The sequence below is a fragment of the Vombatus ursinus genome, unplaced genomic scaffold (assembly GCF_900497805.2).
Source record: "Vombatus ursinus unplaced genomic scaffold, bare-nosed wombat genome assembly UNPS02007284.1, whole genome shotgun sequence".
Lineage (NCBI taxonomy): Eukaryota > Metazoa > Chordata > Mammalia > Diprotodontia > Vombatidae > Vombatus > Vombatus ursinus.
In genome coordinates, this window is record NW_020947062.1 from 14,803,480 (window position 1) to 14,826,983 (window position 23,504).

A 23,504-nucleotide genomic window follows, 5' to 3' on the forward strand; every position below is an offset into this window, starting at 1 on the left:
TTCAGTAGAAGAGAGTGTGAGGGAAAGATAATAAGTGCTTGTCCAACTTGAAAGAAATGGAATACTTCAATTATGTGATTCAATTAGTTCCATTCTCTGCCCCTCAATCCTACCTACCCCCAACCTATATTTCCTCTTACTCAGCTGAGTATGGCTTACAATGTATGAGTATGAAAAGGATAGATTACTCTGTGTGTGTGTTTGTGTGTGTGTGTATATATATGAATTCTTGCATCATAATGTAAGCCCCTTTCAAGTGGGTACTGTTTAATTCATTGTATTTGTAGCTCCAATGCCTGGTACAGTTCGTGAACATTGTAGGCACTTAAATGTTTTTGATTGATTTCCGCTATAATAGTATTTCTATTAAAATATGATTTTTTCAAGGTCAGAGACTGTTTTATGCCATTCTTTGTATCCCCAGCACTTAGCACACTGCCTAGTCAGCGTTTAATAAATGCTTGGTGACTGAGTAACTGGAAAGACTGAGGGAGGAAGAAAAATTCATGTGTGGAACTGAGAAGGGAGAAGTTTTACAGCTAAAAAGTTGGAAATAATAGTGATAACTGTGTCTTGGAAACTTCCTTATAGAACTTTGCACAGAATGTCAGGTGCATTGGCTGTCAATACTGGACCCAAGATGGTTTTTGTAAAGCCACAGAAATTTCAGCTGCACCAAGAGGTCAACTGAGGCTCCGTGAATGGGTATTATTGCTGTTGGAGATGCCATCTCGGAGCTAAGCCAACCAAACCCAGGATGACTTTCCTCTTTGGTCAACAACAGCAAAAACAACAAAAACAATTATTAAAGATGGTTAGGCAGACAAATCTACTTATTCTTCCTCTCCTTTCTCTTCCCTACCCCTTCTCCCATCCCAAACACACATACTCACTCTCTCTCTCTCTCTCACACACACACACATACACACACACACACACACACACACACACACACACACTCTACCCCAACCTCTGTCCCCTAACCAGAGATATCCTCCCACTCACCTAAATCTTGACTGACCATCTTTCTTTCCCCTAATCCTTATGCTAGGAGACTGCCACCATTCATACTGTTTCTCCTTCAAAATCCCTAACTTTCCAATTCCTTCACTTCCTTAAATCCCATGACCTACTCCTTCATTCTGCCTCAGTCACGCTACAGGGATGGCTACATACTAGAACTCATTACCCCCTACCACTCCACTTCCTTAGAACTCCAATGCTGCACTAACATTCCACTTCTCCCTGTGCCTAATCCCTCCTAAACCTGTTTTTCACTCCCTGGATACCTCCAGTCCCTCTGTCCATCACTACTTCCTCAGGTTATTATCACTGCCATGGCTTGGCTTCCCTTCCTTTCCTTCACTTCCAATCTTGACCCAATATTTAATCATTTTAACTCTATACTGTCCTCTGCTCTCAAATCCCTCTCTCTCTTCTTATGTCACTATTCATCTGGTGCCAGGCCTCAGTCCTGGGTTACTCCCACCATCCAACTCATTGACTACTACTCATGGGTGGCTGAATGGAGCTGGAAGGAATCTCACAACCTTATTTACTGTATTCATTATAAATCTGTTATCCAGCTTCCATTGGGCCCTCACTGAAGCAAGGCAGGCCCTTTATTTCTCCCTAATTGATTCCTAATATCACCCCCCACAGAAGCTATTCAAAACCTTCTCTTCCCTCATCAAGTATCCCACGCCTCTTCCCCTCAGTCCCCCCAAGTTTAGGAACTTGCCTCTTACTCAGCTGAGAAATCTGAGCCCATTCTACAGGACCTCCTCTTCTCCCATTCTCTTCATCTCAGACTCCTTCACATCCTTCCCCACTCACTTCTGCCTCCCCACCCCCAGTCTCTGATAAAGAAGTGGCCATTCTCCTTGCAAAAGCCAACCTCTCTACAGGTGCATTTGGTCTAATCCCATCCTGCCTTCTCTAGCAGATTATAATTTCATTAATTGCCCTCCCCCCACTCCCACTAGTCTGTCATCCTCAGCCTCTCCCTATCTATGTTCCTTCCTTACTGCCTTCAAACATGCTAAAGTATCTGTCATTAGAATTTAAGTTCCATGAAAGTAGTGATTGTTTCATTCTTTATATTTGGATCCCCGGTCTCTAGCACAGTGCCTGGCACTCAATAAATGCCTACAGATTAATTGACTGGTTCCTTAAAAAAAATTCCACCTGATCTGGCCTCCTCTAGCAATACTCCCATAACCCTCCTCCCTTTCACAGCTAAACTGAACTAATCACCCCTACTTTCTTACCTCCCACTCATTTCTCAATACCTTGCAGCATGACTTCCAGTCCCACCACTTTACAGAAACTGCTGTTGCTAAAGTTATCAATGCTCCTTTTTTTAAATTAATTTTTTAAAAAATGACATCTGACATCTGAGAAAGCAAGGAAAACAAAATTCCCTCTGTTATAAACATATATGGTCAAGCAAAACAAATGATCACACTGGACATACCCCTCCCGAAAAATGTCTCAGTTTACACTCTGAGTTCATCGCCTCTCTATCATGAGGTGGGTATCCTCTTTCCTCATGAGTCCTCTGGACTTGTGCTTGGTCATTGCATTGTTCCTAAGTTCTCTCCTAAGTTCTTAAGTTCCTAAGACTTTCAAAGTTGTTTATCTTTACAATATTGTTATTGTATAAATTGTTCTTACTCCATTTTGTTTTTCTTTTTCTTTCTTTTTTTTTTTTTTTTTGGTGAGGCAATTGGGGTTAAGTGACTTGTCCAGGGTCACACAGCTAGTAAGTGTCAAGTGTTTGGTCTGAGGCTGGATTTGAACTCAGGTCCTCCTGACTTCAGGGCCAGTGCTCTATCCACTGCACCACCTAGCTGCCCCCTCTTGCTTCATTTTGTATGAATTCATACAGATCTTTCCCAGTTTCTCTGAAATCATCCCTTTCATCATTTTGGTACTCCAATGCACAATGGTATTCCAATGCATTCATATGCCGTAATTTGTTCAGCCATTCCCCAGCTCTACAGAGCTTCTGTAGATATTTTTGTACATATGGGTCCCTTTCTTCTTTCTTAGCTCTCTTTGGGGTTATAGACCTAGTAGTGGTATCACTATCAATATTTTTTAAAATGCTAATGACCTTTTTCTCAGTCCTCATTCTCTTTTTTTTTTTTTAACCTCTTTGTGGCTTTGACAGTTTTAACTACCCTCTTCTCCTGGATATTCTGTCCTGGTTCTCCTACCTGTGTCTCCATTGCCGGATGAGCATCAAGGCACCATTCCCTATATTCTGGGTTCAGTCCTGGATCCACTGCATATCATAGGCTTGTGGGATCACAACTTTAAAGTTAGGAAGGGTCTTGAAGGGTATCTACCCCAATCCTCTCACTCTACAGACGAGGAAAAAAAGACCCAGAGAGGGAAGTGACTTATCTGTGATCATATAGATTTTAAATAGCAGAGCAAAAATTCAAACTCAAATTCTTTGTCTCCAAATCCAGCATCCTTCCCAAACTTCTTTCTCAGGTTCAAGGATCATTTCTATTCAGATGACTTCCGAATTTCTATATCCAAATCTTATCTCGCGCCTGTCTTCCAGTCTCACTTTACCATCTGCCTGCTGGATATCTCCTCCTAGATAATCCATCAGCACAGTCATACTCAGTGTCTGAAATAGAAATAATACACATACCACCACCCTCCTCCCCTCACCCCATATCCCTATATCTGTTAAGGAGACTGCATTCTTTCAGTCACTCAGGTTACCAACCTATTCTTGCCTCTTCTCTCTCCCTTCCCCTCTTCCTCACTCATGTATAATTAGTTGCAAAGTCTGGCCAATTCTACTCCACAACATTTCACATCCATTCTCTTCTCTTCATTGATGCATCCACTATCCCACCCCCATTCACATCTCTCTTTCAGGTACTGATCACCCAAGTTAGAACAGTAGTTTCCTAATTAATTTCCCTGCTTTCACTCTATTCCCCTCAACACAGCCGCCAAAATAATCTTCCTAAAGAACAAGGCTGACCGTGTTACTCTCTCAAGAATTCTTAATATCTCCCTATTTCCACTAGGATAAGATACAAATTGCTTTTGAGTGCTGCACCTGATCAATGGAAGGGAAATTTTCTTGTTAGCTTTTAGTCCTCACATCATCTTGAGTTTACTCGTCTGTTTTCATGTATTCCTCAGTACAGTGTAAGTTCTTTGAGGCCAGGGACTATGTTTCGTTTTTGCCTTTCTCACCGCAGCACAGTCTTTCAATATGGTGGGCTCTTAACATTTGTAGAATTAATGGGATTTGGCTTCTCTAGGCCTCATTGACCTCCTTTGGCCAATAACGGACTTGGACTGGATGACTATAAGGTCCAGTCCCCTCCCAGTCGTGCTTCGGACTTTGATACCAAATCCTTTTCCTCACTTTAGCTCCCTGTTGTTGTCTTCTCTGGCTAGATTTTCTTGAGGGCAGGGACCGTCTTACTTTTTCCTTGTATTTGTGTTCCCACTACTTATCACAGTGCAGGGCACATAGTAGATGCTTAATAGACCCTTGTATCAGGGCCTTGTTGCCGTGCCTTTCGGGCTCTAGATCAATGATTGTATGCTTGGGCCCCTGGCCCTCCGTCTCCTGTCTCTCCCAGAGCTCTCCTAGGGCAGGGCTCATGTCTGTCCAGCACTGGGAGTTGATGATTTAATGAAATTACCAACATAGATACTGAACCTTGGGGTGCAAGGAGCGTCTAGCTGGTCAGAGAGAAGGTTGTTGGGGGAGGGAATAAGAGAGTTGTGTTTCTTCCTCATGGTGGAGGGCAGGGGACAGGGAGGGAGAGTTGTCAGTGGAAGGATGTGAGCAGGAACAAAGGTGGAGGGGGGGAGCAGTCAAGTACTGTAAGACTTAGGGGAAGGAGAGATCTCTGTGGGGGCCAAGGTGGTCAGGGCAGCTCTCCAGCCAGGCTGGACCAGACTCGGTGAGTCTCTACCCCCCTGTGAAATGAGGGCAAACTCCTGCTTTGCCTCCTTGCTGGTGCTCTCGTGAGGCTGTGATGAGAGAACAGACGGGGAAGTTCTGTGCAGATGTGAGACGTCATTATCAGGGGTCCACAAGTCAAGAAGCCCTGGCTCCTCCTCCTCTTCTTTCATGAATGACTATCCTCACTTAAGCCCTCAGCACTCACGCAGAGGGGCTCCTCTATGCTCCCCATGGGGAAGAGTCAGTCCAACCTGACCTAGGAACCAAGCACAGCTTCATCCCTGGTTGGGTGCAGGGGTAGGGGTGGGCAGGTGTCTCGGGTGATTGATCCGTCATTAGGGGAGCCAATAACAGCTTTCCTAAACGTGCCCACCGTTTCTCTTACCCAAGACCTGAGCAGTTTGGGTGTGAGCTCCACCTGTATTAATCCCTCTCTCTGTCCAGTTTACTTTACTCAGCATACTATCGAGCCTTAGGGCAGACAGAAGTGTTTGCAGAGCCTGTCTGGGCCCTTGTGGAAACAGGACTCCAGCGATTGTGTCAAAGGAACAAGCTACTAGTGCTAGTCCTACGTCGTCATCATCGTACTAGCCATTTCTGTCCTGCTTCTACATTACAAAGCACTTTTCTCATGAAGTGGGCAGTGAAAGGATTATTATCTCTAGTCTTAGATGTGACTTATCTAAGGTCATACAAGCAAACCACTAATAATAGCTAGCGTTTATATAGAGAGCTTTCAGGTTTGCAAAGCACTTTACAAATATTGTTGCTTAATTGTCACCACCACCCTAGAAGGTAGGTATTGTTATCCCCACTTTACAAATGAGGAAACTGAGGCAGCCCAGGGAGTAAGCCCACTTATTAAAGCGGCTTGCAGAGAGTCACACAACTAGTGTCTAGGTCTAGATTTGAACTCAGGTCTTCCAGATTCCAGCTCCTACATTTTATTCATGTCACCACCTAGCTGCAATGACTTTTCATTATTCCAGAGGACCAATCATGATTGATGCTATACACCTGCTGACAAGAGGTAATGGATTCTGCAGAATGAGACTTTATATATGTATATATATACACATACATACATAGAGAGAGAGAGATTTGCATGACTATGTATATTTGTTACAAAAATCATGTTTGTTTTTGCTTTTCTTTTTTAGTAGGGGGAGGGGTGGGAAGAAGAAAAAATAGAATTCTGTTAATTAAAAAGAAATTTAAGTAAATGGCATCATTTGAACTGATACCTCCAATGTTCTGTTCGCTCTGCCACTGATTAGTACCCAGATCTGCTTCCCAGATGAGCGTTTTCCCCCTATATCCAGAAACCTTTCAGTGTGTTTATTGAGCCTCCTCCTCGATTTCCCCTTTGTTTCGGGCACACTCGGCTTGTCTGGGTTGGTCAGACTCCAACAGGCGGGGTCAGGGTGGGGAGAACTTCCTGGGTGGAGCAGGACGCAGAGGAGACAGAAGGGTTTACCCAAACTCGGGGAGCCTTGCGGCAGTAGCATAAACAGTTAAGGAGAGGCCAGAGGCAGGCTCTGAGCCTGGGCAGCTGTTTCTCTGAAAGCATTGTCACGGGGCCAAGAATGCTGCCATACCGACAGGCCGTGAATCGGACGTTTGTTCGCACAGCCCACGGTCAGGTCACTGGCCAGGCTGCTTCAGGCTCTCTAAAGGGCTGAGTAGAGTTTGTCATGGGGACAAGAGCTGGAAATCAATACTTTGTCACTGCCCCATACACACACTGCCCCACCCCTTCTCCTGGCCCCACTTGGGATCATAAGACAGAGAACGGCAGAGCTGGAAGGGCATCTACCTTGACTGCCTCGTTTTTTTTTTGATGAACTGAGGCCCAGAGAAGGGTAGGGTCCTGGCCAGAACTAGAACCCAGTCTCACGCCCTAACTCTGAAGGGACAAAGTCCCCTTGGGAAGCTAGCGATTGTCGAGGGAACTTTCAAAAGAGGGGGTGATGTCCAGATTCATCCCAGAACTCTCCAAAGGCCTCCATTTTCTCATCAAGCAATGACTTCCTGCCTGGTTTCCTGTTGCTTAGAGGTTCCTGAGAGGACACTCAAGAGAGTTGACAGGAACTTTGTAATAAAGGATCCCTGGGGGGGAGAGAACACCTACTGAATGAGCCTTGCTTCTCATTGCATCTCATAGTATGGTCTTTATTCCCTTGGAAGGGATGGCCTCCACCCTCCCTCTTCCTATCTCCCCGGACCTTTGAGGTTATCTAGTTCAGACTGTTTCTGAGAAATTCCCTCTATACAGCTGGATTTGGAGTCAAAGGACCTGGGTTCAAATCCTAGCCGTGCTACTTGCTAACCTGTGTGACCTTAGGCTAGTCGATCAAATTCTCTGGACCTTCTCTGGGCATCTGCATTTGTAAAATCGGGGGGGGGGGGGGGGGGGGGGGGTGGGGGGGGGGTGGGGGGGCCCCCCCCGGTCTGCATTCATAATATAATCTAGTGATCCCTGGCGTGTGTTAATGGGGTCTCCTTTTGAAGCCTCCCGCAATGGAGAGCTCATTCCCTCCAGAGACAGCCCATTCCGGTTTTACACATCTCTGATTATTAGGAAGTTTTTCTTTTTATTAAACTGAAATCGGTCTCCATTGGACCTGCTTCTTGATTACTCAAGGGCAGCAATTACAGACCCTCTAGGTCTCCTCCTGACTCTTTGGCTCATTTCATCCAAAAACACGGTCTGGTTTCCAGTGCCTTCCTCCCTAACCTGCTCCCTCCAGGTGTTGGAGGACTTTCTGTCCCTGTAGGGCTGCCGCTGCCTCTGCTGCTGTCCTCACTGTCATCACCACCGCCTTCAAGGATGGGAAGCCTGTCTTGGAAATCTCCAGTGTGCTTTTTGCTCCTTTCTTGTTGCTAGGCAGCTAAAAATTTGGGGCTCATAGAAGAACTAAAAATATCTCCTATCCTACCTCGGAAGTCCCGGAAACTCCTGATTTTCCTGGCTCAGTAGGAGAGTGAGCTGAGGAGATTCTACTCCTCTCACCCCACCCCACCCCCGGTTAGCACAGTTGTCTTAAGGCAAAGTGACAGATCCCATCAGAGAGGATGTGTAAAGAGATCCCTGCAGTGGGAAAGAAAGGAGGGAATAAGCAATTATTATGTGCCTGCTGTGTGCCAGGCACTGTGCTAAATATTTACAAATATTATCTCATTTGATCCTCACAAGAATCTTAGAAGACAGGTGCTGCTATTATCCTTACTTTACAGTTGAAGAAGGTGGTATAGACCAAGGTTAAATGGCTTGCCTGGGGTCACACTGCTAATAAGTGTCTGAGGCTGCATTTGAACTCAGGTCTATCCTGACTTCAGGTGCAGGGCTCTGAACCACTTAGCTTCTTCTATGAGAGGGAGAGAAGTAGTGGTTTTCCCAGTGTGGTCCAGGGATTTCTGAAGGTCCCCAAGACACTTTCAAGTGGTCTACAAGGTCAAAACTATTTTTTATAATAATACTAAGATGTTTTAATTTCTAATACAGTAAATATCAAGATGACATTGTGAAAAATTGTGGAAAAGACCAGCTCCTCGGCTGACCGGGATCAGCTTCTCTCCCACCTTTCACGTCTTCAATAGAAGTCCAGGGGTCCTTTTCTGCTCTCGATATTTCATCCTACCTTCTAAACCTAAAACACTCAGCTTTCCTTTCTTTTAATAAACCTTCTCTGGTTATTTACAATTGCTTTTTTGTGTTGTGTTTTGCTTAGCTATTTTCATGCAATATACTTTCATTGTTTTGTTAAAACAACAAAAAAGGACCTTTGCTGATGTTACACTTCTGCTTACAGCAAAACACTGAGCCTTGAAGGCAGACTAGACAGGATCTGCCTAAAATAATCTTGGGGGATCAGAATGGACTGGGAACAGGACACCGGATTCTAAACAGAGTCATGGGAAAAATCCTCTGACCTGAATTGCTCTAAGAAACTTTAAAAAAAAAATTCACAGAAAAACAAAAACAGACTTGGGCTTCTCCCTCCCTCTCAAGCCTATACGGACTGGGGCCAATCAGATGCCAGCTGGGAGCCTTAGGCAGTATGTGAAGACTTGCTGGGATATCCCTTCCACACCTGCACTGAGCCTGTGCCATGACCCAGTTTCAATGGGCTGACCTTCCCTCTCCCACTTTATTTGTCCAGCTGCTCCGCTGTGAGGGGATGGAAAAAGATTCTGGATCTTCCACTTGGGAGGCTCAGAATATGGTTAGAGAGGCAAGATACCCACCCAGAACACTAGAATGCTGTAGTAATTCAGAAAAGGCTCTGATAAGTACTAATGAGAGTAAAGTCTCTCGAGAGGTCAGAGCAGAAAGGCACCTTAAGAGGGGCCTAGTCCAGCCTCTCATTTTGCTGATTCAGGCCTAGGAAGGGGAAAGGACTTGAGTAAGGTCACACAGTGACTTTTTGCCAGAATCAGAACCTGTAGACTTTTGTCCTCCAATTACTCCCACAGATGCCTGGGATGGGGAGAGACTTCCTGTGAGTCAGGAATGTTCGTGACCAAAGAAAACTGGGGCAGATGGAGAAGGCAGTCTGGTACCCATGTTCAGATAGTTTGGGGGCTGATGGAGGGGGTAGGGGGAGAACACAGGAATCAAAAGTTTCTCAAAAAAAGAACAGTCACGGCAGGGGGGATGGGATGGAAGAGAGAACTAGAGGACTCAGGAACTTGTCATGGGAAGCATTTGTGGGAGGAGAGCGAATGGACTACAAAAATTGCCTTGAGCGACAATCCTTAACTCTGTGTCCAGGCAGAAAGACCACACTGAACCCTCAGGAGCCCCTGTCTGATATGAGACAGAACTCTACTCCCCAGGAACCCTGGGATCAGAGAAGGAAGAAAACAGCTTTTTCTTACCCCCTAGAGTCATGGACTTTGTGTCCTTGAGGACATCTTGATCTCCCTTAGGTAAACAGTCCACCCATGCAATTCATAGCCTCTCCACCCCTCCTCCTCATCCTGTGTGATTCTCACCCAGAGAGGTTCTACTCAAAACTGTAACTGTCCAGCTGTTGTCTCACTGGGGCCATGTGACTGGTTCACCTTTTTTGCCTGGTCACACAGGTAGGAAGAATCAATAAATATTAACGAGACTGTTACTGTACTTTATATCTTGTGGTTACATGCCTAAATCCTACGGAATTTTGGTGGAGTGACTCAAGTAGGTGGGGTCAATCTAGAAAACCTTTGTGGGGGAGGTGAAGTTTTCACAGAACTATACATTTTAGAAGTAGAAGGAACTTGAGGAATTTTGGTTACCCCCGTTCTATTAGAGATGATTTCCAAGGCCCAGAGGGGGAAAAAACCTTTCTCCTCTAAACTCTACTAAAAGTTTGGGAAAGGAGGAAAAAAGTGTATTTGCCTAGGCAGTGATAAGGAAATTGTTGTTTTTTTTTTTCCTCCTCCCCACCTTTGGACTTTGACCCACAGAAGCCTGTTTCAGATTTTGACTCGGTGCTTGGGCCCTCCCTGATGGACACTGGGAGCTCCTCCCTCTGTCCACATTCTCCCCTCCCCCTCAAGAGTCTCACTGGACAAGTGGTCCAGAGCCTTTTTGGGGAGAAGAGATGAAAACAGCCTTTGGCTGGATTGGGTGTCTTATTTTTGGGTGAGGACAGTGCTCAGATCAATATCATGTTGTGTGATACAGAAATCTTCCCTCTTAAAACCCTGGTCTCTCCTTGCTTCCAGCAACAGAGCCCTAGGGCAGGGCCAGTTTCAATGGGAACACCTGGGCCTCAGCCTGAGCCAAGTTCCCACCCCACAGACCAGCCAGGACATTCCTTTTTAGTGACTCAGGTCCATCAGTCATAAGAACCAGGTGCTTTTGAGGGGCCACTGGCTAGACTGTATATGGACCGGGGAGATCCAGCTAACAATAGGAACAATTATCTTCAATGAAGAAGGGACAGTGACTCCGGTCACAGCAGTCATCAGCCTACAATCGGGGGCTACCAATTTAGAGCTAGAAGGGATCTCTGAGACAATTCGGTTTCACCTCCTTATATTGCTGGTAAAGAAACTGAGTCCCAGAAAAGGGAAATGACTTGTCTAAAGGCAAATGAGCAGTAAATTACAAAACTAGCATTCCAACCCAGTCCTCCTGGCTCTGTATTCTTTCCACAAGGCTGAATTGCCTTTTTCAGATATCCCACCCGTGGGCTTCCACCCTTGCTTCGGAATATCCATTTCCATAATCCAAAATGTGAAGGAACCCTCAGGTTGGGAAAAAGGACAGGAAAATGATCTGTGAATCGTAGTTCCCTGAGCATACATGGAAGCTAAATGGTTGCTCCTGATGTTGTACGTGCCTGATCTTTTGCAAGCACTTTCAGCAGTGCCTTGTGGTGTATAAGAAAAATACAAGCTTCCTAGCCCAGCATTCAAGAGGACTTCCACATTCTGGCCCCAACCTATCTTTCAGCAGTCCCAATTACTCCTAACCTCATGCTGTCCTCTTCCATCTCTGCCTGTTTGCACAGGCTAACCATTGCCTAGGCCTGGAACACACTCTATCCTTCTGTTTACCCGTTGAAACAATTTTCTTCCTCCTCCATGAAGCCTTCCCTGACCCACCCCCAGTCACCTTCCCGCCTATTTTCCTAGAGCACTTTATCCAGATCTCTCCTTTGACCCCATCACATTCTACCTTATATCAAATTTATTTGAATGCATATTGAATCCCCTCAATTACAATGTGAGTTCCTTGAGGGTAGTTGTTCAGCTGTTCAGTTGTAGTTGACTCTTTGTGACCCCATGCACACCAGGCTTTTCTGCCCTCCACTATCTCTTAAAGCCTTTCCAATTTCACATTCATTGTTTCTATGACACTATCCATCTCATCCTCTGCCATCCCCTTTTCCTTTTGCTTTCAGTCTTTCCCAACACTTTTCCAGTGAGTCTTGTTTTCTCATTATGTGGCCAAAGTATTTAAGCTTCAGCTTCAGTATTTGACCTTCCAATGAATAATCTAAATTAATTTCTTGTAAGTATTAACCGATTTGATCTCCTTGCCATCCAAGGCATTCTCAAAAGTCTTCTCCAGCACCATGATTTGAAAGTATTGATTCTGTGGTGCTCAGCTTTCTTGATAGTACGACTCTCATAGCCATACATATGCCACTGGAAAAACCATAGCTTTGCCTATGTGGACCTTCCTTGGCAAAGTGGTATTTCTGCCTACTAGTATGCTCTCCATATTTGCCATAACATTCCTTCCAAAGAAGCATGCATCTCTTAATTTCATGACTGCAGAGATCTTTGAACCCACCTTGAGGGTAGGGACTGTGACAGTTCCCCTGCCCATAGTAAACTCTTAATGTTTATTGAATGGGACATACATAGGAAGGGAATTGGAAAGAAATCCTAAACTATTCTCCTCCTCTTGGATCAGCCGGCATTGTCATTGTATATGTGCCCACTGTTATGAAAGTGGTATGCTAGAAATGGGCAGCTAGAATAATGAGCAGGATCAGGATAGGGTATTTAACTCTAGGTTATCTGAGTAAAAACTGTAGTCACTCATCAATCATTTGTTAAGCTCCTACTATATGCTAAGAACTGTTCTACATTCTGGGGACACATATAAAAGCAAGTATATGTTCCCTTCCCTCAAAGACTGATGCTCTTCTGCCCAGGAAGGCAAGTTCATTCCCTTGCCCTAGCTTATATTAAACCCTTTTCCCACTTTTCTGCTTTCACAGATGGATGAAAATTTCCTGTCATGCATTGGGCACTTTGTTCCCCTTTAAGTCTCTGATTCTTAATGCATAATGGCAGCATCACCAACAGTTTCTAAAAGCAGTTGGGGGAGCCCTGACCTTTAAGGGAGGACAGTCAGACCCTCCTGTGGCTCAGGCCTGGGGCCCGTTGTTGGCTAAAGAATCATGGAGTTGAGTATTTTGAGAGCTGGGTGACATTTTAGAGAGGGGTTAGTCCAGTGCCTTCATTTTAAGAAATAGAGGCCCAGCAAAGAAAAGGGATTTGCCCAAAGTCATGCAGCAACTTAATGCGAGAAAGAGAGCTAGAACCCCTATGCCCACTTCAAGCATAGGGGACAGCCTATGCCAAGGGTGGGGATCCTGCAGCCTCAAGCCTCCTAGGTCCTCAGGTGCGACCTTTCGACTGAGTCCAAGTTTTACAGAACGAATCCTTTTATCAAGGGGATTTGTTCTGTAAAGTTTGGATTTAGTCAAAGGGCCACACTTGAGGACCTAGAGGGCCACATGTGGCTTTGAGGTTGCAGGTCCCCACCCCTGGCCTGTGCCAAGGCTCAGAGATGGGAGATGGTACCACTTTCTATTGATCCAATTTTAACATCAGATGTAACATTCAGATCTTTTGAATCCTAGGCAAGTTCTAAGTGAGACATACTGAGCCTGGAGTCAGAAAGACCTGAAATTAAGGCTTCAGACACTTCTTACCTCTATGACCCTGGGCAAGTCACTTAACCTTTGCCTGCCTCAATTGGCTCAACTGTAAAATGGGGATAATAATGGCACCTAATTCCTGGTATTGTTGTGAGTCTCAAATGAGATACTATTTAGAAAGCACTTAGCATAGTGCCTGGCATTCAGTAGGTGTTTGGTAAGTGCTTGTTTCCTTCTTTCCTTCCTTACATATTTGGACCTCAATTTCCCCATCTGTAAAATCAAGGTTTTGAACTAGATGATCCTTAGAAGGATTCATCCTGTGATGAAATGTCAAGTGACTTGCCCACAAGGACACTGCAATGTTAGTGCTAGAAACTGGAACCAGAATACAGGTCTCTTGTCTTGTAGGATGGGGTTGCTTCCTTAGACTTCTTTTTTCCCATCTCTTGACTTCTGACCCAGGGGTCTACACTGTGTTAATACATCTGTTTTTTCTCATTTCCCTCCCTTACCCAGGTTGGCAAGATGTCAGGGAAGGAGGGAGTGCAGAAGAAATGGGCTGCCCTGAAAGAAAAGCTGGGGCCCCAGGACGGGGACCCCACAGAGGCCAACCTGGAGAATGCCGAGCCCGAGCTATGCATCCGCCTCCTGCAGATGCCCTCCGTGGTCAACTACTCTGGACTGCGTAAGCGGCTGGAAAGCAGCGATGATGGCTGGCTGGTGCAGTTCCTGGAGCAGAGTGGCCTTGACCTGCTGTTGGAGGCCCTGGCCCGGCTGTCAGGCCGGGGTGTGGCGAGAATCTCAGATGCCCTGCTACAGCTCACGTGCATCAGCTGTGTACGGGCCATCATGAACGCCCGCCAGGGAATCGAGTACATCCTGAGCAACCAGGGCTATGTGTGCAAGCTCTCAGAGGGTAAGGGCCGGCTGCTGCCACTGAGGGGCTGGCCAGGGAGAGAGGGGACAAGGGCATGGGAGGAAGTGGGCGGTCAGCTCCAAATGTGGCTAAGCCTGCGAAGGAAGAGTGTTGGCGGGGGGGGGGGGTGGAGAAAGGACTGTTTTATCACTGACATCTCCAGTGTCAGGGGTCCTGGGTTCAAATTCTCACTCTGACACTAACTAGATATATGACCATAGGCAAAATGCTTGACCTATCCAGGCCTCAGTTTCCTTCCCTATAATGTGGGAATTAAAATACTACATCCTCACAAGGATTACTGTACAGAAAGCCCTTTAGAAAACTTAGAACACTATATAAATGAGAGTTACTTGTGTTTCATCTTCCTCTTCAGTATAATAAGGGTTGAGACTTGACCTTTGAAGTGCCCCCCAGGTCTGAGTGTTATAATATTCTACAGCCCGGGCTGTGCTACTCTAGGTATCTGGGCTCAGACCTCATTATTGTCCAGTGTCCCTAAAATTCTGGACAGCTCTAAACATAAGACAAACCTAAGAGCTGCTGCCCAAGAGGGACATGGTGCCTCTTGGGACATGGTGAATTTCCCACCAGTGGAGGAATGCAAGTGAGAGCTGAAGGAGAATCTTATTCAGGTACAAGTGAAACTAGATAGATGCTCCATTCCAACTTTGAAGATCTGTGAATCTGGTAGAGATAGAGGAATTAGGCCCTGCCCTCATGGACCTGATAGTCTAGCAGAGCAGTTACTAGGAATATACCTAGTAACAGCAGAAGCACAGACTAGAGGGTTTGAAGGAAACACAGAGAATATCAAGTTCAGTCCCCTAATTTTAGAGGAAGAAACAGTCAAAAGAGGGAATGTGTTTGCCCAAATCTCAATAAGTGGCAGACCAAGTTAAGAACCTAGATCTCCTGACTCCATCTAGAACTCCTTCCACCATCCTGCATTGCCAATCTAGCTATCATAGCCATTCTACATTAAAGTTAGACCCAGGGTTGTTCGGGCTTAGGGCAGAAATAACCTCCAGCTGGTGGAGATCAGGGAAGACTTCCTGGATAAAGCGGCACTTGAGCTGAGCCAGAAAGAACTAGTAGGATTTTGACAGGTGAAGTTGGGTGAAGGGTTGTGGAGAAGGAGCACACCAGGCAGAGGGAATGGCACCAGTCAAGACCCAGAGGTGGGAAAAAGGAATATGTTCTAGGAATGACAAGTCACCCAATTTAACTGAGGTAGAGGGGGCATATATGAGATAGTAGGATCATAGCATTTTAGAATTGGAATAGACTTTGGCGATCTACTAGTATAACCCATTTATCTTACAGATGAAGAACCCAGAGAGAGTTAGTGTCTTGCCCAGTGCCGCACAGGTAGAAACACTGGAATTCAGACTGGACTTGGGACCTTGTTACAAAGGGCATCAAATGCTAAGCTGAGGAGTTTTGCCTCTGTTCCACAGCAATAGGGAGCCAGTTTTGAGCAGTAGAGGAACATGATCAGAAGCCGGCTTTTGACAGTCAGGCAGTCCTTCAATAGACCATGGCCTCAGCATCTTTCTAGATGGTGCTACCATCATGGAGTTATTCTGTACCTCGTTCAGAAGTCTCTTGAGGACTGAGCAGAACAGTAGGATGGTCCCAGGGAATGCAGAACCAAGGGCACAGGTTAGAATGTTCTTCTGGCCTTATTTTTAAATTGCTCTGTGTTTTCTCTGACGTCGTCCAGCCATATCAGATCTGGAAAGAATGATAATAGCTAGCATTTATCTACATGCTTTAAGACTTAAAAACCACCTCATAATTTTATTGCTTTTTCCTCACAAGAATGTAAATGTCTGGAGAGCAGGTCCTGAGTTGTATAATAATAATAAAAAACAATAATAACATTTGTATAGCCTTTTCAGTTTTGCAAAATATATTACAAATATTACATTATCTTACCCTCACAACAATTCTGGGAGAGAGGTGCTAGTATCATCCCCATTTTTCAGATGAGAAAACTGAGGTAAAGTAACTTGCCCAGAGGCCTACAACCAATAAGTGTCTGAGACCAGATTCGAACTCAGGTGTGTCCCAGTTCCAGGCCTGGTGATGATAATAATAATAGCTAACATTTATATATTGCTTACTATGTGCCAGGCACTCTGCTAAATGCTTTACAATTATTATTTTATTCATACTTCACAACAACCCTGAGAGGTAGGTACTATTATTATCCCCATTTTACAGTTTAGGAAATGGAGAGGTTCAGTGACTTTCCCAGGGTCACACAGCTAATAAGCGTCTGAGGCTGGATTTGAACACAGGTCTTCCTGACTCCAGACCCAGCACTATATCTCCCATGTCACCTAGCTGCCTTTGAGGAAAGGAAGAATCTTAGGACATATATTATAGCATATTAATTAGGAAAAAAAGTGAATAGAATGTAAATTTCCAGACCTTAGGAATCATTCATTCCAACTCCCATCATTTCACAGACAGGAAAGGCAAGACCCGGGGAGGCTTCTCAGCTGTTGGACTTGAGTCAGTTTTCATAGCCAGATCAGAGATGTTGGAATGTTGATGTAATCCGGGTCCCTAGCACATTTAGGGGTTGGGGTCCTGAGGGAAGAAAGGCCCCACTCTGCATGGCCTCCCCCGAGGCTCTGAATGCTTTCCACTGAGTAGCTGTAAGACATCTAGCAAGTGACACAGAGGAAGCATCCCAAGTGCCCGTGGGCGTAGCCTGGCTCAGTTAACTTCTATTCAGGACTTTTTCTTTCTACCCAAGTGCTTCAGAAAGCAGGTCAGGGAAAAAAAAAAAAACCAAAAACCCCACATACATTTGAAGTGCCTGAAACTGATGAGGTTGGGGGATGACAAAGTCGAGTATCCAGCCTGCATTTATCCAAATAACAGTTGGTGCTGAGTTTAAAAAAAAAAAAAAAAGAAAAAACAGACACATCTACATGTGCCAGCCGGAAGAGAAAAATTCTCACAGAAAAATCCTTAGAGTGGGCTGGGTATTAACAGCCAGAGAACCTGGAGCTAACGGACCGAGGTGAAGGTGCTAGGTCCTGAGGCTTCAAAGGGTCCCCAGAATGCGGCCATGACTTCTGGAGCCAGTGCCGAACCAAGGTTTTACCAGGACAGCTTATTAGATGACTGGGATTTAAAGTCCTAGACCGATAAAACTGCTTATGCCAGGACAGGGCAAACTGGTTCCTCAAGAAGAAACAGAATAGACAGACCTGAAGATCTGTTCTAAGCCTTGCAGAGAGAACAGCCTTGAGCTGACCCAGTTGTGGGAGAGGAGCTACAGCAAGAAACTTAGGCTCCACCCGCCCTCAGGGAGCTCAGAGTTCTAGAGACAGGAAGAGCAGAGCCCTCCCCCTGACCCTAGCCCTTCCTCAGAGAACTTGGGGTTTAGGGAGAGAAAACACAGAAGACAATTAGAAAGCAATATGGAGTATCGTGTGGCCTGTATGGTGAGCTGGGGCAAGTCACCACCCTTTTCTTGGCCTGTGGTTCCCCATCTATTAAATGAGGTGTTAGATGAACTCAGTGGATCTCTAAGGGGCCTTCCAACCATGGCCTTCTGAGATCCTTGAGTGGTTTAAACTGCAAATGTTACAGAAGTTGAAGTCAGGCAGAGCTCCCTGTTGATTAGGGTATTCAAGGAAGGTTTCCTTGTTTGGAGGGAGAGTGAATATGGCATTTTGGGAAGAAAGAATGCCTTTCACATTCTCATCTTCTTTTTCTCTGCAGCTCTGGACACATCTAATGTGATGGTCAAAAAGCAAGTGTTTGAGCTGTTAGCTGCCCTCTCTATCTACTCCCCTGAAGGCCACAAGCAAATTCTGGATGCCCTGGACCACTATAAGGTAAAATGGAGACAAAGTGCTGGCCCCTAGTTAGCCCAGAGGGAGCCTGGAAGTCACAGTGATGGACTCATAGCAACTGAGAGGCCAGGGGACCTCCTACCTGGAATTCTGTGCCAACAGGAGACCCCCAGTCACTCACAAACACACACCACTGCTGGGCAGCCTTATGTACAGAGTCCAGGACAAGGGGTGGAGAAAAGAGTCAGAGAAAGAGGAAGCTACAGCCTTTCGCTTGGAGAACATCCAATCCGAGGAGGTGAGGCAGGACTCTGTGCCAGTACGAGAGGGAGACAGAGCTTTGTCCTCAATGAGCCCCTTGTCCAAGGGAGCAGATGGGACGGACACAAGTGAAGATTCCCTATCAATGTCCATAGGGACTTCCTGGTCAGATGCTAAGGAATAGCGGCTGTCACTTCATCAAGTCATAGCCAGCGGGGCTATCTGGGAATGGGAGGGAACGGGACTCAGGTGAGAGCTCTGATCTCCCTCATGTCCCTAGGTGGTCAAGAGCCAGCAGTACCGCTTCAGTGTAATCATGAACGAGCTCTCCAACACAGACAACGTTCCCTACATCATCACCCTGCTGAGCGTCATCAATGCCATCATCCTGGGCACCGAGGAGCTCAGGGCCCGAACTCAGCTCCGGAATGAGTTCATCGGTAAGAAGCCAAGACGGAAGCGTCCCGACCTCAATGAGAGATCAGGCATTTATCTGATGATCATTTCTGTAGCCCACAAAGTCTATAGAGCACTTGAACCACAACAACCCTGGAAGGGAGGGAAGAAGGGAGTGCAGATATTTTACAGATGAGGAAATGGAGGCCCAGAGAAGGGAACAGACTTGTCCAGGGTCATATAACTAGTAAATGACTGAGCTTAGACTTGTAGTCGGCTCTTTGGACCTCAAAGACCACTGCTTTTTAAAAAACAATTATTTTATTTTTATTTATGGAATAAAACAAGCATTTCCATAACACAGTACAATAAAAAAGATAATTGCACATGAAAGTGCAAATCTACTATGCCCAACTTGCTATTCCTTCCAAATAATATGACAAAATTATCATGTAAATTTCTTTTTTTTCTTCCCTCCTCTCTACCCTAGAGATGGCCACCATTAGACACAAATAGATAGATAGATAGATAGATAGATAGATATATGTAAAATTATTCTACACATACTTCTATTTATCAGTTCTTTCTCTGGATGCAGACAGTGTCTATCTTCATAGGTACCATAGACAATGAAGCAATATCAGTACTGAACCTATATGCACCAAATATTATAGCATCTAAATTTTTAAAAGAAAAGTTAAATGAATTACAGGTGGAGCTAGATAGCAGCACTATAATAGTAGAAGACCATTGCTTTTTCGTAATTGATGTTATTTAAATTTTTTCCCTTTGACTATTTCTTCCTGATTATCTGTGTAATTTGTACCCCTTCTCCTCACTGCCCTGGAGACCCTCTGCGGGCATCCTCACCTTCCCAGAACCCTTGCTTTCAACCAATCCTCCTAGGGCAGATAATCTCTGCATTCCTAAAACAAACTTTTACAAGTGTTACATATATTCTTAGGCCATCCTTGAGCACCAGGCCGCTGCCTTCCTACTGTAGGCACGCTTCACCATCCAGAGAAGGCTTGTCCCCTTTCAAAGCAAGTCAAGCGTCAAATCCACCTAAACTTTCTTGACTCAAACCGTATGAGGAAACTCCACTGTGTCTTCAGAATTTCCTTAGAGGCAGTAAACTTTCCTCCTCCCATTGGAGCAGAGGGTAGGAGTATGGTGTGGAGTCCCAACGGTTGAGAATGGGTCTAGGAGTACAGAGAGACAGCTAGTCAATTATTTGGTGTCTCCCTCAACCCCACCCCAGGCACTCACCAATCAGAAGTGATGGGGAGGATGGAGATGAAAGGGTATAGTCAAGATATGTGGTCCCTAAGGCAAGGCATCTTCTGAGAAGGTGGTGACCTGGGGATTGTGGGTTGGAGGGAACTACCTAAGGTTGTTTTTGGTTTGCAGTTTTAATAGTTACGTGGAGCAGTGGAAAGACTGGGAGTCCCCCTACCCACACGCCAGGAGTTAGGGGTCAGGAGACTAGGCTCAGGTCTTGTCTTTGTCCTTAGCTTGCTGCTATTCTTTCCCTTCCTTGGGCATCATTTTCCTTATCTGTCAAACCCAGAATAACTTTCCTCACCTTCCTCCCTACCACCTCTCACAGCAATTAAATAAAGATAGAGCAGTGTTCATCTATGGTGTAGCTCTGCCAAGGCAAGATAATACACTCCTTAACCAATGATCATCACTGACCTATCTAAGATAACAAGTGCAAAAATTGCTTTTGGTTTGATTTTCCCAGGTCTCCAGTTGCTGGATGTTTTAACCAAACTAAGGTAAGGTTCCCGTTTTCCCCATCCCTGACCCCTCTTCCTAACCCCAGCCCAATTCACTTTCATATTTAAGTGTGTGTCCCCAAATGCCCTCCAGGTTTTCTTCTTGCCCCATCCCCTTCTCATCCACCCCCTTCCAAAACTGCTTTCAGTGCAAAACCCCTCTCAGGGGTTTTTATTTATGGAATAAAACAAGCGTTTCCATAACATAGTACAATAAAAAAGATAATTGCACATAAAGCTGCAAATCTACTATGCCCAACTTGCTATTCCTTCCAAATAATATGACAAAATTATCATGTAAATTTCTTTTTTTTCTTCCCTCCCCCCACCCTAGAGATGGCCACAGTTAGACACAAATAGATATATAGATATATATATGTATATATATATATATGTAAAATTATTCTACACATACTTCTATTTATCAGTTCTTTCTCTGGATGCAGACAGTGTCTATCTTCATAGGTACCATAGACAATGAAGCTATATCAGTACTGAACCTATATGCACCAAGTATTCTAGCAGTCTTTGTACAGTTCTTCCTTGTCTCTCCAGCAGGGGGCATCCTGTCATTCTCAGCCTTGCATCCCATCACAAGTCAGGAATAATAGGATCAGACATTTAGAACTGGAATATAAAGAAAGGGATCTTGGAAAGCAAATCCAACCCTCTCTTTTTATAAACGAGGAAACTGAGAACTAGAGAAGGAAGTGATTTATCTGAGGTCATACACATGCTAATAAGTAGCAGAACTTGGATTTCAAGCCAAGTCCTCAGACTGTAAAATGCAATGCTTTTTCTTCTGCACCACACTACCTTTGGTCATCATTCAGAACAATCCTTGCTATTAGGAAGTATTTTCTAACTAGAATCCCTCATTCAGGGGTTTAGTAGCAAATGTTTAACAACTGGCTCTCCAACACATTTTTAATTTTAATCTCCATTATTAACATGTTCTCCACCACTTTCTTAAGTCTAGACAATCAATAAAACAACAACAATAATAATAGCTAACATTTATATAGAGCTTAGTATGTGCCAGGCACTGTGCTAAGCACAAATAAAATATTATTTTATTTGATCCTCAGAACAACCTTAGGAGGTAGATGCTATTACTGCCCACGTTTTACAGTTGAGGAAATTGAAGCAAAAAGCAGTAAAAAACAACTTGCCCAAAGTCACATGGCCAGTAAGCATCTGAGGCCAGATTCAAACTCAGGTTTTGGGCCACCTAGCTGCCTTGAGAAATCAAATCCCAGGGGCAGCTAGGATAGAGCACCAGCCTTGGATTCAGGAGGACCTGAGTTCAAATCCAGCCTCAGACACATAACACTTACTAGCTGTGTGACCCTTGGCAAGTCACTTAACCCCATTGCCTAAACGCCCCCCCCCAAAAGAAGAGAAATCAAATCTTGATTTGTAACATTTGCTCATTTCCTAGGTGCAAATGTTCATACTTAAAATTTAAGATTTGGCTTTAAGAGATGGTAGGAGCCATCTCCAATGCACTCCTGTTTGTGCTATACCTCAAGCCAACCATTATGTGTTGAACCCACTGGATGGGGAGTAAAAGAGTAAATGTCATCTTAGAAGGATCTGTGACTTAATCCTTGTGAATGTTCCCTCCAGCCATGTAGGTTCACAACCCATCCATGCCTGTCCATCTTCTGCCACTATCCTTAGTGATGATTCAGTCTTGACATCATGGCAGTGCAGACTCCCCATCTGAATTGAGTTATTGTATGGATTAGTCATAGTCTTAAATCACCTAATTATAGGGTCCCTCTCACTTGGCTTCACTGGAATGGAGTCAGAATCTCTTGGAAATGGCTTCAGAGGTTTCTGTGCCACCTCATGAAATCCCTCTATTGTCCTCTTCATGCAAGGGTGTGTTGGTAAATATTTAACAACCCAGCTTGGAGGAAGGAGGGATGCACTGATGACACATTTTTAAAGCTTAATCTGTATTAGTAATAATTTATCCATCACTTTCTTACGTCTAGACAATCAAAACAATAAATCAAACACTGATTTGAAGCATTTGTCACTTTCCAAGGTGTAAATACTCCAAATGAAAATTTAACAGTTGGGTCTCTTGAGCCATTTGGAACTGGCTCCAGCGTATCCCTGCCTACAGGTAGTCATGTGGGGAAAGAGAGAAAGTTAGTATTCCTCTTGAGAAGGACAGAAGAGGTTCTAGTGACTTTTGGTCATATACGGATATAATAGTGCCACTTACTCAGTGGCATTTAACCATGTTTCCTTAGGCAAGCAGGTGGCACTGTGGATAGAGCCCTGCCTTTGAAGCCATGAAGTCAACCAACATCTTTTAAATGTCTATTAATAGGGGACAGTTAGGTGACACAGTGGATATAGCACCGGCCTGAGGTCAGGAGGACCTGAGTTCAAATCCGGCTTCAGACCAAATACTTGACACTTACTAGCTGTGTGACCCTGGGCAAGTCACTTAACCTCAACTGCCTAAAAAAAAAAAAAGTCTATTAATACATTCCCAGAACTATGCTAAACTCTGAGGATACAAAGCCCTCAAAGAGCTCACAGTCTACTGAGGGAGACAATTAGCTAATTAGACAATTAGCAAATCAGTATGTACAAACAAGATGCAAATGGGATAAATTGGGGGTGATCACCAGAGGGAAGGAACCATCGAAGAAGACCCAAGTTTGAATCCTGCCTCAGCTGTGCAGCTCTGGACAAGTCATTTAACATCTCCGAGCCTCACTTTGCTCATTTGGGAACTGAAGGAGTCGGACTTTGTGGCCTGGAGGGTCCCGCACAGCTCTGAATCTGTAATCCTGTGATGCAGCTGTTCCTTGAAATTTAGGGTTTATAACCCAGACACTCTATTTTTGAATGGCTCTTACTGAGAGGATATTTTTCCTTCTACCAAACTGAAACCCGCCTCCTGATGCAGCTTTTGTCTGGCATTCTCAGTTGTGCCCTGTGGAGCTGATCTGA

The 23,504-nt window shown here is 44.8% G+C and overlaps 1 protein-coding gene and 1 non-coding gene across 2 annotated transcripts in view; both read left to right on the forward strand.

The window, feature by feature from the left end:
* The window catches only part of LOC114033671 (inverted formin-2-like), a 47,103-nt gene extending 26,574 nt beyond the window's left edge, over nucleotides 1-20,529 (forward strand). Inside the window, exons 2-5 of the mRNA XM_027849327.1 lie at nucleotides 13,867-14,266; nucleotides 18,014-18,129; nucleotides 18,629-18,788; nucleotides 20,492-20,529. Coding sequence (XP_027705128.1) covers nucleotides 13,876-14,266; nucleotides 18,014-18,129; nucleotides 18,629-18,788; nucleotides 20,492-20,529 — 705 coding nt within the window. The 5' untranslated portion in view covers nucleotides 13,867-13,875. The remainder of the gene's footprint in view (nucleotides 1-13,866; nucleotides 14,267-18,013; nucleotides 18,130-18,628; nucleotides 18,789-20,491) is intronic.
* Nucleotides 20,530-22,665: 2,136 nt separating this feature from the next.
* On the forward strand, nucleotides 22,666-22,790 carry LOC114033692. Its single transcript, XR_003568016.1, has one exon. It is a non-coding gene; the product is annotated as a U6atac minor spliceosomal RNA (small nuclear RNA).
* Nucleotides 22,791-23,504: the final 714 nt, after the last annotated feature.